At 40.7% G+C, this 14,831-nt stretch overlaps 1 protein-coding gene and 1 pseudogene across 8 annotated transcripts in view; both read right to left on the bottom strand.

Moving 5' to 3' along the window:
- RPRD2 (regulation of nuclear pre-mRNA domain containing 2) overlaps positions 1–14,831 on the bottom strand; it is a 131,264-nt gene that overhangs the window by 39,474 nt on the left and 76,959 nt on the right. For 4 of the 8 annotated variants that reach the window (XM_066377349.1, XM_066377351.1, XM_066377353.1 and 1 more), the window contains exons 3-4: positions 1,003–1,103; positions 77–154 (exon numbers count right to left, since the gene is read on the bottom strand). In XM_066377349.1, coding sequence (XP_066233446.1) covers positions 77–154; positions 1,003–1,103 — 179 coding nt within the window. The remainder of the gene's footprint in view (positions 1–76; positions 155–1,002; positions 1,104–14,831) is intronic. The other 4 variants (XM_066377352.1, XM_066377350.1, XM_066377355.1 and 1 more) reach the window with 1 other exon arrangement.
- On the bottom strand, positions 9,638–10,230 carry LOC136397357 (sodium/potassium-transporting ATPase subunit beta-3 pseudogene; annotated as a pseudogene).

Here is a 14,831-nt window from a genome sequence, read left to right as displayed (position 1 = left end):
ATGTCAAATGGTCTACATTTTCTTCTGCTCCAAAAAGAGGAGTTAATTTTATATTAGTTGAGATTTTGTTCCTTACTTTGTGATTTCTTCCACTGCTTATTCGGTTGTTTGTTCAGATTTTCTTTCAGCTGCTTCTGAGTTTTGAAAGTGGTACCTGGAAAACATTTCAGTTTTTGCAACCTGGCATTATGGGAAGCTGTTCTGTCTGTCCACTTCAGTGTCAAAGTTGTAGCATGAAAAAAGGCAATCCCAGACTGTGTGTTGTTTATTTCTTTCCTTTTCTTTTTATAAAAAAATAAAAATAAAACACCTACCAATCTCTAAGAAGCTGTCAAATAAATATGATTTCTATAGTCAATAAAATAACTGATTTTGAGAATAGGGCAGGAAGCTTAAAAATTCCAGTTCACACATTCAAACAAAGAATTTAACAGCTTCTTAGAAGATGCTATTTTTAAAGCAAATTTCTAGTCAAATAATGGTCATGATATCAGGTGTTACCAGTTTCAATTCCATAACTTAATTACATGCATCTAATACAAAAGGAACTAAATAATTTTTTAAAAAACAGGTATACAACTTACTGTAAATCTAAACCAAAACAGAGACTAAAGAATGCTAACATATGCTTAATATCAAATACTTAGTGAAAAATGAAACCCTGTCCAAAAATTCTGCAACAGTAAGAGAACAGGGCAGTAATTATTAAGCACAAAGAGTGAACAGTTCAAACAATCAACATAAAGCAAATGAAAGAAAATAATCAGATGGCCACCATCACTTAATATGCTTGACTTCTTTAGTCAATAAAAACAAAATTCAACCCTCCCAAAATAAATTCTACTTAAATTTTAATTCAGATTTTTAAGTTTAAGTAAACAAGGCCAGATCTAAAATTTTATTTTTCATTATTAAGCAACAGGACTAGATATATAAAATATATGTTATTTTAAAGACTGAAAAATGATTCAAATTTTCTTTTAGAAGAGAAAAGACACTTACTTAATGCTTCTCTTAACGCCACAATCATTTCTTCTGGGTATACATTTCTATCTTCCCAGATTTTAAAGATTCGTTCTATAGACTTAGAAACAGATGGATCCCTGAGCAGAAAAAGTAGATAAAAATGTTAACATATCTCAAACTATAAATCTGAATATAAAGTTGTCAACAAAATTATTTTTCAAATGTCTGTTGATGTTTATTTTAAAACATTTTTTTCGGCCCTGGCCGGTTGGCTCAGTGGTAGAGCGTCGGCCTGGCATGCAGAAGTCCCGGGTTCGATTCCCGGCCAGGGCACACAGGAGAGGCGCCCATCTGCTTCTCCACCCCTCCCCCTCTCCTTCCTCTCTGTCTCTCTCTTCCCCTACCGCAGCGAGGTTCCATTGGAGCAAAGATGGCCCGGGCGCTGGGGATGGCTCCTTGGCCTCTGCCCCAGGCGCTAGAGTGGCTCTGGTGGCAACAGAGTGACGACCCGGAGGGGCAGAACATCGCCCCCTGGTGGGCAGAGCGTAGCCCCTGGTGGGCAGAGCATCGCCCCTGGTGGACGTGCCGGGTGGATCCCGGTCAGGCGCATGCGGGAGTCTGTCTGACTGTCTCTCCCCGTTTCCAGCTTCAGAAAAATATAAAACACAAAAAAAAAACCCCAAAAACCACATTTTTTTCTACAGTGTCTAGGACTAAAATCTTAAGTACTCTTATTTAACACTGTTTATCAATGACACAGAGGCGGCTCTGGACAACACATTAAACTTTCTTTTTTCAAAAATTTTCCATTGATTTGAGAGAGAAAGAGGGGAGAGAAATGCCTCAACTCGTTATTTCACTTGTTGTTACATTTAGTTGTGTACTCACTGAATGTTTCTTGTAATGTGCACTGACTGGGGGTCAAACCCAAAACCTTTGGCATGAAGGGTCAATGCTTAATCCACCGAGCCACCCAACCAGGACTAAACTTTTTGATGGATATGAAGTTGAGTGGGCTATTTAAGTGTCCTCACTGACACAACTGGCACCCCCAAAGACAGACTGAATCTAATAAGATAAAATCTAATAATGAAGAACTTGGTCCAAAAAATCAATTGCATGAGTACAGAATGAGACAAGGCTTAGCAATGCTATATACAGCTTGTTTTTTCTTTTCTTTTTCTTTTTATTCCGAAGCTGGAAACGGGGAGAGACAGTCAGACAGACTCCTGCATGCTCCCGATCGGGATCCACCCGGCACGCCCACCAGGGGCTAAGCTCTGCCCCTCTGGGGCGTCGCTCTGCTGCGACCAGAGCCACTCTAGCGCCTGGGGCAGAGGCCAAGGAGCCATCCCCAGCGCCTGGGCCATCTTTGCTCCAACGGAGCCTTGGCTGCAGGAGGGGAAGAGAGAGACAGAGAGGAAGGAGGGGAGGGGTGGAGAAGCAAATGGGCGCTTCTCCTATGTGCCCTGGCCGGGAATCGAACCCGGGTCCCCCGCACGCCAGGCCGACGCTCTACCGCTGAGCCAACCGGCCAGGGCCACAGCTTGTTTTTTCTTAAGTTTCATCAAAAATATCATGAATCAGCCTGACTAGTGGTGGTGCAGTGGATAAAGCGTTGACCTGGGACACTGAGGACCCAGATTCGAAAACCCAAACTTGCCAGCTTGAGTGTGGGCTCATCCAGCTTGAGTAAAGGGTCACCAACTTGAAGCCAAAAGTTGCTGGCTTGAGCAAGGGGTCACTGGCTCTGCTCGAGTCTCCCCTGGTCAAGGCACATATGAGAAAGCAATCAATGAACAACTAAAGTGCCTCAACTATGAGTTGATGTTTCTCATCTTTGTCCCTGTCTGTTCCTTTCACGCACACTCTCTCTCTCTCTGCTAAAAAAAAACAACAAACAACAAACAAACAACCCCCCCCCCAAATCCCATGAATTAATCACATACTGTGTAATATGTTTTCCAAAAAGCTACCATTTAATGCTATAATAATACATATCTGGAATAATGGAGGTGAAAAGTATTACTTTACTCTGCTTCATAAATGAGCTTCTGTGTCAGGCTAGTCACCTTACTGTAAAAATAAAATTGTTGCCTGAACTGTGGTGGAACAGCAGCAGATAAAGTGTTGACCTGGAACGCTAAGGTCACCAGCTGGAAGCCCTGGGTTTGCCCGGTCTAGGCACATATGATAAGCAATTAATGAACAACTAAAGTGAAGCAACTATGACTTGATACTTCTTGCTCTACCCACCCCCTGTAAAATCAATAAGTAAAATCTTTAAAAATAAATAAATAAAATTATTAGAAAACAAGTGCTCGACAAATAATTAAGAGAAGTAAAAATTAAATCATATCTTACATGGAACTGTAGAAGAAACAGAAAACAATGTAAAAGAAAAGAATCAAATTGGTTTTTATGATCTCTGCAGGCAAAATAAGGACTAAGGAATGAAGTTATAGATAAAAAAATTTCACTACCAGATCTGTCAGAGAACTGAGAACATTCTAACATTATTAGCAGATATGTCAAAAGACAAAATGGGAAAAAAAACAACCCAGAAACCTAACCTCTCCTCACACAAATCCACCAACCTATGGGAAGTTTGAAGACAAAATGGCCCCCTTCAAACATAAATCCATACCATCACATAATATGTGTTCAAAGAGGACATTTTTTCTTTTTGCCTAATAACAGCATAGAGAGAATTATATTAAACTTCTAGAAAATTATATTTTCTAGAATGAAGATTCTATTCTCAATTTTTTTATGCTGACACCCTTTCTATCATTATAAAAAAAATATAGATACGCAGTATTATAGAGTATTTTTATAGTAGTATTTACTGCATTAACAGTATAATGTATCTAGTATGTAATATACATATTTATAAATTTCATATATTATAAATACCATAACATATGTCATGTATTATAAATACTATATATAGACTATAGGTACTATGTATATATGTATAACACTGAAAATATTGAAAAGAAAAACTCCACTCATTTTCACCAAATGGATATAGTACAGTATACCAATTTCAGCATTACTATCTTCTAGTTTCTTTTTTTCCCTAGGGATGCAATTATTTTATTTGAAATCATTTTTAATATGTGTACGCACATGCATATTGTATTATTTTCACTTGACAAAACAAGCTTTTCACAATGTACTCTTTGTAAATATTACTTCTAATGACTGCACAATGTTCTATCATGGGACTGTTCCAAAATTTACCACCTGCCTACTACACTAGGTATTAGGTTGTTCCCAGATTTGTTACTACAATTAATGCTGCAACGAGTACCTTTTTTTTTTTTTTTTTTACAGAGGCAGAGATAGACAGGGACAGACAGACAGGAACGGAGACAGATGAGAAGCATCATCAGTTTCTCGTTGTGAGTTGCGACTTCTTAGTTGTTCATTGATTGCTTTCTCACATGTGCCTTGACCATGGGCCTTCAGCAGACCGAGTAGCCCCTTGCTCGAGCCAGCGACCTTGGGTCCAAGCTGGTGAGCTCTTTGCTCAAGCCAGATGAGCCTGCGCTCAAGCTGGCGACCTCAGGGTCTCGAACCTGGGTCCTTCCGCATCCCAGTCCGACGCTCTATCCACTGCGCCACCACCTGGTCAGGCCAATGAGTACCTTTTGATCAAAGTGTCTTTCTCCTTAACAATGGAAAGTATTTTCTAAGAGGGTTGTGCCAATTTATATTCCCACCACCAGTAGGAGTATATTGTTCACCATACTTCTGCAGCAATGATCGGTCTCACTTCAATTTGTAAGTGTAATCTCAATTTTAGCATTTCCCGCTTTTATTTTTTTTAAAGATTTTATTTACTGATTTTAGAGAGAGGAGAGAGTGTAAAGCAGGAAGCAAGCCTGGGGTTTTGAACCAGTGACCTCAGCATTATAGGTTGACACCCCCTCCACTGCGTCACTACAGATCAGGCTCAATCAACTCTTGTATTTAGGAATTCTCTAAAACAAAATTCAGAATAGTAGCTTTACTTACCTTGTTATTCTCGACCTCCATTTTAGCCATTACTGATCACAACCTCAATTTATGTAGAATGTACAATCATTATCACACACAACATAAATAGAACAAAATAGCATAATCTTGTGTCTCACTCAGGAGAATAATTTTTCTTTACCAATATCTTATTTCTGGGATGTCATCAGATTAACATGCTGTATCTTGTAGGTTCTTAGTAAATATTTGCTGACTGAATAGAAGACTAAATAATGGGTCAACTCAAAGAGGAGAGTCAATACTTTAATAAACTCAAAAATTAGAGTGGAGACAGATTTTTACCTCTAAAAACTTGCTACTCTGTATTTCCTAAAATAATTCCCATTTTATAACTTATCTTTTTTATTTGCTTATAATAAGTATCTTCCCTCATGTGTAACCTGCCTTTAATTCTGTGGCTTATTCTGTAACAGAGAAGTTTAATTTTGATGTAATGAAATTCATAAATACTTTACTAATAGTCTTTGTGTCTTTAGAGCTTTTGAACATTGTACTACCATAAACAAATTTTCATATTTTCTTCTAACATTTTAAAGTTTTAATACACCAAGGTAATTCATTTGCTATATACATCTAGGTTGTTTCCAAATTTTTATTACCACAAATACTGTTGCTATAAAAATTCTCTTTCATCAATCTTGCTGTACGTATGCAAAAGTTTCTCAGGGTTTTGTAAAAGACTAGGTGTAGAATCCCAAGATTATAGTGTATATACTATAGACTTTTAAAACGGAAATCGGTTTATATCAATCAACCCTCAAACCAACAGTATATGAAAGCTCCCATTGTGCCACAATCTCTTGCTAATTTTAGTACTGGTGAACTTTAAAATTTTATGATCTCAGGGGTCGGGAACGTTTTTGGCTGAGAGAGCCATGAACACCACATATTTTAAAATGTAATTCCGTGACAGCCATACAACGACCCGTATACATTATGCATTATCCAATAAAAATTTGGTGTTGTCCCAGAGGACAGCTGTGATTGGCTCCAACCACCTGCAACTATGAACATGAGCGGTAGGAAATGAATGGATTGTAATACATGAGAATGTTTTATATTTTTAACATTATTTTTTTATTAAAGATTTGTCTGCGAGCCAGATGCAGCCATCAAAAGAGCCACATCTGGCTCGCGAGCCATAGGTTCCCGACCCCTGATCTGATAGGTGTGTGCCAGTTATTGCCTCTCTACCCTAAACCAGTGTTTTTCAATAGAGGGTCCGTGGAACAGTGCAAGTCCACCAAAATTTCATGCCAGTCCGTGAAAGAGTTAACCATCTAAATGTTGAATGAAGAGTATACACCTAATGAATGATCTTAGTCAAATTCACTTATGCTCAGGGTGATTGCCATTTAACAGCCTGTATTATCTATGAAAATACCACTGAGGTGTCTTAGGTTTGAACAACCTTTGCGCTGTGCAGAGCATTTAAAAATCATGCACAATAGATGAAAAGACAAACTTATGTAGTAATCAATGCATCACACATGTGGAGTTCAGAAATCAAGCACCAGCCTGTACCATGTTACTGTTATGTGTGGTAAAATAAAACTTTATTCATTGTGTGTTTCTGGTTTTGGCTGACTGGGTTATGCACAGGCTCTAACTCCTACCCACTCTTTCCGTAGTTCATTTTTATCACACTTGTGCAAATAGTATTTGAACAAACTTACGTAGTGTTCAATGCACTGTACATATGGCATTCAGAAACCAAGTACTTGTCTTGCACCACAATACACTATCATGCTCAGTACAAAATTTTATCTGTTTTGTTTCCATTTCCAGCCCCTCCCTCTCTCACAGTACATTATTTATGCCTGTGTAAATAGTCATGCATATATTCAACTGCTCAGAATGTGTCCATATATTGTTTGCAAATAAGTAACTGTGTAATATGTAATTGTGCTATAAATTTTAAACTCTACAAAATGGAAAGAAAAAATGAGAAAACGTTTTAACCTTCTTCAGAAGCAAAAATAGTCAAAAGAAAAGCAGCGATGACATTGAAAGTTCACCAAGTACTAGCACTTCAAGTTTAAAAGAAGCAGTGAAAACCCTGGCCAGCTGACTCAGTGGACAGAGCATGGGCCCACCATGCAAATGTCCAGGTTTGATCCCTGGTCAGGGCACACAAGAGAAGCGACCATCTGCTTCTCTTCCCCTCCTTCTCCCATTTCTCTCCCTCTTCCCCTCCTTCTCCCATTTCTCTCCCTCTTCCCCTCCTGCAGCTAGTGGCTCAATTCATTCCACTGTAGTCTAGGCGCTGAAGATGGCTCCCTTGGACTCTAAGGCTTGGAGCATATCAGCCTCAGGTGCTAAAAATAACTCGGAACTCAAGCACCCCAGGTGGTGTTGCTCATGAATCCCAGTGAGGCCGCATGCAGAAGCCTGTCTCTCTCCCCATCTCTCATTAAAATAATAATAATAATAATAATAAAAAGCAGGCCCTGGCCGGTTGGCTCAGCGGTAGAGCGTCGGCCTGGCCTGCGGGGGACCCGGGTTCGATTCCTGGCCAGGGCACATAGGAGAAGCGCCCATTTGCTTCTCCATCCCCCCTTTCTCTCTGTCTCTCTCTTCCCCTCCCGCAGCCAAGGCTCCAATGGAGCAAAGATGGCCCGGGCGCTGGGGATGGCTCCTTGGCCTTTGCCCCAGGCGCTAGAGTGGCTCTGGTCGCGGCAGAGCGACCCCCCGAAGGGGCAGAGCATCGGCCCCTGGTGGGCAGAGTGTCGCCCCTGGTGGGCGTGCCGGGTGGATTCCGGTTGGGCGCATGCGGGAGTCTGTCTGTCTCTCCGTTTCCAGCTTCAGAAAAATACAAAAAAAATAAATAAATAAAAAAAATAAAAAATAAAAAGCCGTGAAAATGAAATGTGTTGATAATTTGGAAGGTGCAACAGAAACAAACAGATAAGAAATATTTAAAACTTAAACTTGCCTGACCAGGCGGTGGCGCAAAAGATAGAGCACTGGACTAGGAGGCAGAGGACCCAGGTTTTAAACCCCAAGGTTGCTGGCTTCAGTGCAGGCTCATCAGCTTGAGCGCAGGATCGCTGGCTTGAGTCTGGAATCAGACATGACCCCATGGTTGCTGGCTTGAAGCCAAAGGTTGCTGGCTTGAGCAAGGGGTCACTCGCTCTGCTATAGCTCCCCAGTCAAGGACATATGAGAAAGCAATCAATGAACAACTACGGAGTTGCAACAAAAAATTGATGCTAGGCCCTGGCCGGTTGGCTCAGTGGTAGAGCGTTGGCCTGGCATGCGGACGTCCCGGGTTCGATTCCTGGCCATGGCACACAGGAGAGGCGCCCATCTGCTTCTCCACCCCTCCCCCTCTCCTTCCTCTCTGTCTCTCTCTTCCCCTCCCGCAGCCGAAGCTCCACTGGAGCAAAAGATGGCCCGGGTGCTGGGGATGGCTCCTTGGCCTCTGCCTCAGGCGTTAGAGTGGCTCTGGTTGCGACAGAGCGATGCCCCAGATGGGCAGAGCATTGCCCCCTGGTGGGCGTGCGGGTGGATCCCAGTCGGGCGCATGCAGGAGTCTGTCTGACTGCCTCCCCGTTTCCAGCTTCAGAAAAGTACAAAAAAAAAAAAAATTGATGCTTCTCATCTCTCTCTCTCTCTCTATCTGTCCCTCTCTCTCTCTGTTTCTGTCACCAAAAAATAAAGAAGCAACTACAAGTTGATGCTTCCTGTTCTTCCCCCTTCTCTCTCTCTCCTCTCTAAAATCAATAAATAAAGTCTTTAGCCTGACCAGGTGGTGGCGCAGTGGATAGAGTGTGGGGATGGGATGCAGAGGACTCCGGTTCGAGACCCTGAGGTTGCCAGCTTGAGCGTGGGCTCATCTGGTTTAAGCAAAGCTCACCAGCTTGGACCCATGGTTGCTGGCTCAATTAAGGGGTTACTCAGTCTGCTGTAGCCCCACAGTCAAGGCACATATGAGAAAGCAATCAATGAACAACTAAGGTGTCGCAACGAAAAACTAATTGATGCTTCTCATCTCTCTCCGTTCCTGTCTCTCTATCTGTCCCTCTCTTTGACTCTCTCTCTCTGTCCCTGTAATAAATAAATAAATAAATAAATAAATAAATAAAATCTTTTAAAAAAGTAAATAAAAATAAAAAATTTGTTTAAATGGTTAGTATGGGAAATGCCAGGCAAACTTTTCTACCCCCCCCCCCCCCATTTTTGGTCTTTTTCTTTTTCTTCTGTAATTCTTTATGAGCAACATGTTGGTCAGGTACTATTTCAGCCCTAAAACTTTGCTGGAATCAAAATATGATAGCTAACCAGTATTTAATCTATAAAATTTATACATAGCACAGCACATTAAGCTTTAGATGCTTAGCAATAAAACCACATAAAAATAGGACAAGACCTCCATTTCACATATTTAGAATCAGGTGTTCACAGTCCCTATCTGGTGATTATCCAATGGCTCCAAAAGGGAACAGAGACAACAGGCACTTTCTTCAGAGGATACTGACCTCCATGATCTGGGAGCACATTATGATGTTACCCCAGTGTCATGCACTGCCACCCACCCGTCTCTAGGGTGATCTCATGATTCTAGAATGTTGGGTCTAGCTTATACAAAATTCAGACAACATAGCATTTACTCTGTGGACATATTCTAACTCCTACTATGCACTGTGATTTTAAACACAACTTGTCCTAAAAATGTGTCAGAATCATCATGGTTGTTCAGGTTGGGTGATCCAACAATCTTGCACTTGACTATTATTTCCTTTGGCATATGGCTTGTACCAAAGCTGAGCTGGACAACTAATGGCTGTGGACACCTCACATGCAGTTTTTCCCCATAATATGGAAAATACTTTAAGCCTATAATTACATTGGGAGGACAAGCTAATAAAGTTATGTTCTCACCCTTAAGCATTCTAGAATGCTAAAGCATTCTATCTTTAGTTCTCCTTGAGGCTTTAATCCAATTATTCTGCTCATTTTCAGAAGAATGCAAGGATGTTCATAGAAGTAGCCAAAGTCAGGATCATCCACACCACTGAATGAAGTAAGGTAACGGGAAACTAAAACAGCTATGAAACATAAACTGGACTCTTCACAAAGCACTCCATCAGGACAGACTGTGAGATTCTTCTGTTCCTCTAGATCAAATGGCTTTAGAAACTTAACGTCTTTAATGTATCCCTTATAGCAGTGGTCCCCAACCCCCGGGCCACAGACTGGTACCGGTCCATGGGCCATTTGGTACCGGTCTGTAGAGAAAGAATAAATAACTTACATTATTTCTGTTTTATTTATATTTAAGTCTGAACAATATTTTATTTTTAAAAAATGACCAGGTTCCATCTGTTACATCCGTCTAAGACTCACTCTTGACACTTGTCTCAGTCACGTGATACATTTATCTGTCCCACCCTAAAGGCCGGTCCGTGAAAATATTTTCTGACATTAAACGGGTCTGTGGCCCAAAAAAGGTTGGGGACCATTGCCTTATAGGACTCTGGATCAGACATAATAAATATTCCAACACAGACACCAGTTTTTGTAAAACCAAGTTCTAGTCTAGAAATCTGGTCACAGTATTTTGAACCTCATTGTTCTGTGTCTGAAGCATAGCTAATATTGGGAGTGTGGAGACTGTAGCCAGGAACCCATAAAAGACTAGATACAAGAGGAAGACCAAACCCTAGCTCTTGGCAGTGTGTCCCAGCAACACTCCGGTGGTTAGGTTGTCGATGAAGAGCTTCCACTCAGCTAGGCTCTGGTTGAAGGACTTCCGGTGCTTCCACAGAGAGGGGAGTGGCAGCTGTAGGGTGGAGGCTGTGAGGAGCTTAAGAGGCCCAGCTGGAGGGACCATAGCAGTAGAAGGTGGGACAGTCAAGGACACCTCCTCACAGCTGTGCACTCAAACCAAGTGCCTTGTTTTTCACTTTATGGTGTCCTTCAATGAATGCAAGGTCTTTGTTCTAATGTAGCTGGATCTTTTTTTTTTTTTTTTTGACAGAGGCAGAGAGAGAGACAGTGACAGGTAGGAACAGACAGGAAGGAGAGAGATGAGAAACAATTCTTCGTTGCGGCACCTAGTTGTTCATTGATTGCTTTCTCATATGTGCCTTGACCTGGGGCTACAGCAGACCAAGTAACCCCTTCCTCGAGCCAGTGACCTTGGGCTTCAAGCCAGTGACCTTTGGGCTCAAGCTAGCAATCGTGGGGTCATGTCTGTGATTCCATGCTAAAGCCGGAGACCTCGAGGTTTCAAACCTGGGTCCTCCACATCCCAGTTTGACACTCTATCTACTGTGCCACCGCCTGGTCAGGCTAAATATTGCCTTCTATCCATAAATATTTATTTAGGTTTTCTATGTTTTTCAATTATGTTTTACAATTTTCTCCAAACATCTTATGTATCTTTTAAAATTTATTTCTAGATATAGTTGATCATCCTTAATCACAGATGCCTTATTTGCAAATTCACCCATTTCCTAAAATTTATTGGTAATCCCAAAGCAATACTTAATGCTTGTGTAATTATTCTTGGACATGTACAGAGTAGTGAGCGTTTTGAGCTGGCCAATGTGCATGTGCCCGGATGAGGACAAACACAGTGATGCTCTGCTCTCGTTTCAGCTATTGTACTAAAAACAAGTTTTTTTTTTTGTAGTTAATTTAGTGCCACATTTATTTGCATTTTTGTGCCTTTGTTGATTATTTTGCCGTTTAAAATGGCTTCCAAGCTTAGTGCTAAAGTTCTGTCTAGTGTTCCTAAGCACAAGAAGGCTGTGATGTGACTCACTAAGAAAATACATGCATTAAACTTTTTCAGGCATTACAATGCTATTAGCTGTGAGGTCAATATTAATGAATAAATAATACATTTAAATATATATATAAATGTGTATGTATATGTATATATATATATATATATAATTGGTATATTTATATTAAAACACACATATGGCAAGATTATGTATTGACTGGTTGATGAAAATGTGACCAGGAGCTTGTAGAAACCTGTATTTCCCCCAGGAGCAATGATTCAGTATTCACTAACTCAGTATTCACTAATTCGGTGTTGATGATTTTATGAACATAATTACTGTGAATAACAAGAATCAACTGTACTTTTTCCCCTTAGTATAAAGAATTAACATGTTCTTCAGCTTGACCAGTGGTGGCGCAACTGACAAAAGCATCTACCTGGGACGCTGAGGTCCCAAGTTCAAAACCCCAAGGTTGCCAGCTTGAGCATGGGTTCATCTGGGTTGACTGTAGGATCACTGACATGATCCCAAGGTCACTGGCTGGAACAAGGGGTCACTGGATAGGCTGGAGCCCCTGGTCAAGGCACAGATGAGAAAGCAATCAATGAACAATTAAAGTGAAGCAACTACGAGTTGATGCTTCTCATTTATCTCCCTTCCTCTCTCTCACAGAAAAGGTTTTCCTTTTCTTACTATCTTTCTAGTATATACTTAAAATTTTACTATATTGATTTGAATCCAGCAATCTCACTAACCTCTCCTAATGTCAGTAATTTATCTGTAATTTTTTTTTATTTTCCATGTATATTACCTGCAATTAATGGCAACTTTGGTTTTTTCCCTTTTTCAATCCTTTCATTTATACCTTTTCTTTCAATCTTCTTCTTTTGGGGGAAGGATACAGATCTGGGTAGGAATTCCACTACAAAGTTAAACAGAAACATTGTCATAGAATATCATCCTTGTTTTGTTCCTCATATGTAGCATGTTTGCTGTAGGTTTTTATTTTTGGAAGATATTTACCAATACATATGGGTCAAACCAATGAAGTTCCTTTCTATTCCTGGTTTGTTTCATAATAAACAAATTTTTTGGACTGACCGGTGGTGGCGCAGTGGATAAAGCGTTGACCTGGAAATGCTGAGGTCGCCAGTTCAAAACTCTGGGCTTGCCTGGTCAAGGCACATATGGGAGTTGATGCTTCCTGCTCCTCCCCACCTTCTCTCTCTGTCTCTCTCTTTCTCTCTCTCCCTTTCTCTCTCCTCTCTAAAATGAATTTTAAAAAATTTAAAAAATAACAATAAACAAATTTTTTTACTCTTCCTGCACCTTTTGAGAGGATCATTCAATTTTCCTCTTAAATTTTTTTATTTATTATTATTTTTATTTTTTGTATTTTTCTGAAGTTGGAAACAGGAAGGCAGTCAGACTCCCGCATGCGCCCGACTGGGATCTACCCGGCATGCCCACCAGGGGGCGATGCTCTGCCCATCTAGGGCGTCGCTCTATTGCAACCAGAGCCATTCCAGCGCCTGAGGCAGAGGCACCCAGGCCAACTTTGCTCCAATGGAGCCTTGGCTGTGGGAAGGGAAGAGAGAGACAGAGAGGAAGGAGAGGGGGAGGGGTGGAGAAGCAGATGGGTGCTTCTCCTGTGTGCCCTGGCCAGGAATCGAACCCGGGACTACTGCGCGCCAGGCCGATGCTCTACCACTGAGCCAACCGGCCAGGGCTCTTAATTTTTTTTAAAGAGAGATGAGAAGCATCAATCATCAGTTTTTCGCTGTGACACCTTAGTTGCTCATTGATTGCTTTTTCATATGTGCCTTGACCATGGGCCTTCAGCAGACTGAGTAACCCCTTGCTCAAGCCAGACACCTTGGGGTCTTGAACCTAGGTCCTCCGCATCCCAGTCCAATGCTCTATCCACTGCGCCACTGCCTGGTCAGGATCCTCTTAATTTTTTAAAAAAATGTTTACTTCATTGATTTTATAGAGACAAAGGGAGAGAGCAAAAGAGAAACGGGAACATCTGTTCCTGTATGTGCCCTGACCAGAGATCAAACCAGTAACCTCTGTGCTTTCGGATGATGTTCTAACCAATTGAGCTATCTGGCCAGGACACTCTTAATTTTTTGAGAGATGAAGGGGGAGGGAGAGAGAAAGGGGTAGGAGGCAGAGAGAGAGAGAGAGAAAAAGAAGCATCAACTCATTGCTCTACTTAGTTGTGCACCCACTGATTGCTTCTCATACACGTCCTGACTGAGGCTCACACCAGCCCCTGTGGGGATGAACCCGAGCCCTGGGCGCTCTAGGACGACATTCTATCCACTGCGCCACTGGCCAGGGATCTCTTCAATTTTTAAGCACAGCAAATTATGAGATTTTTTTTTTTCTAACATTAAACCATTCTTCATTCCTGTGGTTTAACATAGTTATGATGTATTTATATTCTTTGGTTCTGCTAGACTCAGGTTGTTTTGTATATATACAAACAACCGATCATGAATAAGATTGGTTTATAATTTTCTCATATTCTTCTAATCCAGTTTTGGTGTCAAGATTATGCTAGTCTCATTAAGATGAGTTGAGGAGCATTCTCTCTCTTTTCCTCTGAACAAGTGTGTATAAATTGGAATTGTTTCTTTATTCAATATTTGGTGAACTTACTGATGAAAGATCTAGGTCAGGAATTCTTTTTATTTTCTCATTAAAATTTTAAAAATAGGTCTCAAAATTCTGTGAGAGTTTTGGTCCAGTTGTTTCCATTAAAAAGTACTAATGTTGAAAACTTTAAAAAACTTAAAACTGCTAGACATAAATAGTCCACACAATATTTCCCTTCCCTCCTGAGGAACAATTTTTTTTTTTCATTTTCTGTTGCATGAGGTTTTAGAACTGCTTCTATATACTTCTGCATCGCTGATTCCAAATCTGAAATCTGTTTTTTGCTGCATGCTCTAGTTTTCATGCAATTTTAATTTCTTTTTGTTACAGTTAATGGCATGCATTGGTTTTTAAATTGGAGTTAAAGAGCAACAACTCTTGGATTGAACATAACCACAAGGCAATTAATATTTTACA

The sequence above is a fragment of the Saccopteryx leptura genome, chromosome 3 (genome assembly GCF_036850995.1).
Source record: "Saccopteryx leptura isolate mSacLep1 chromosome 3, mSacLep1_pri_phased_curated, whole genome shotgun sequence".
NCBI classification, from domain to species: Eukaryota; Metazoa; Chordata; class Mammalia; order Chiroptera; family Emballonuridae; genus Saccopteryx; species Saccopteryx leptura.
Note: the sequence above shows the minus strand (reverse complement) of the source record. Positions and strands in the feature narration are given on the sequence as shown.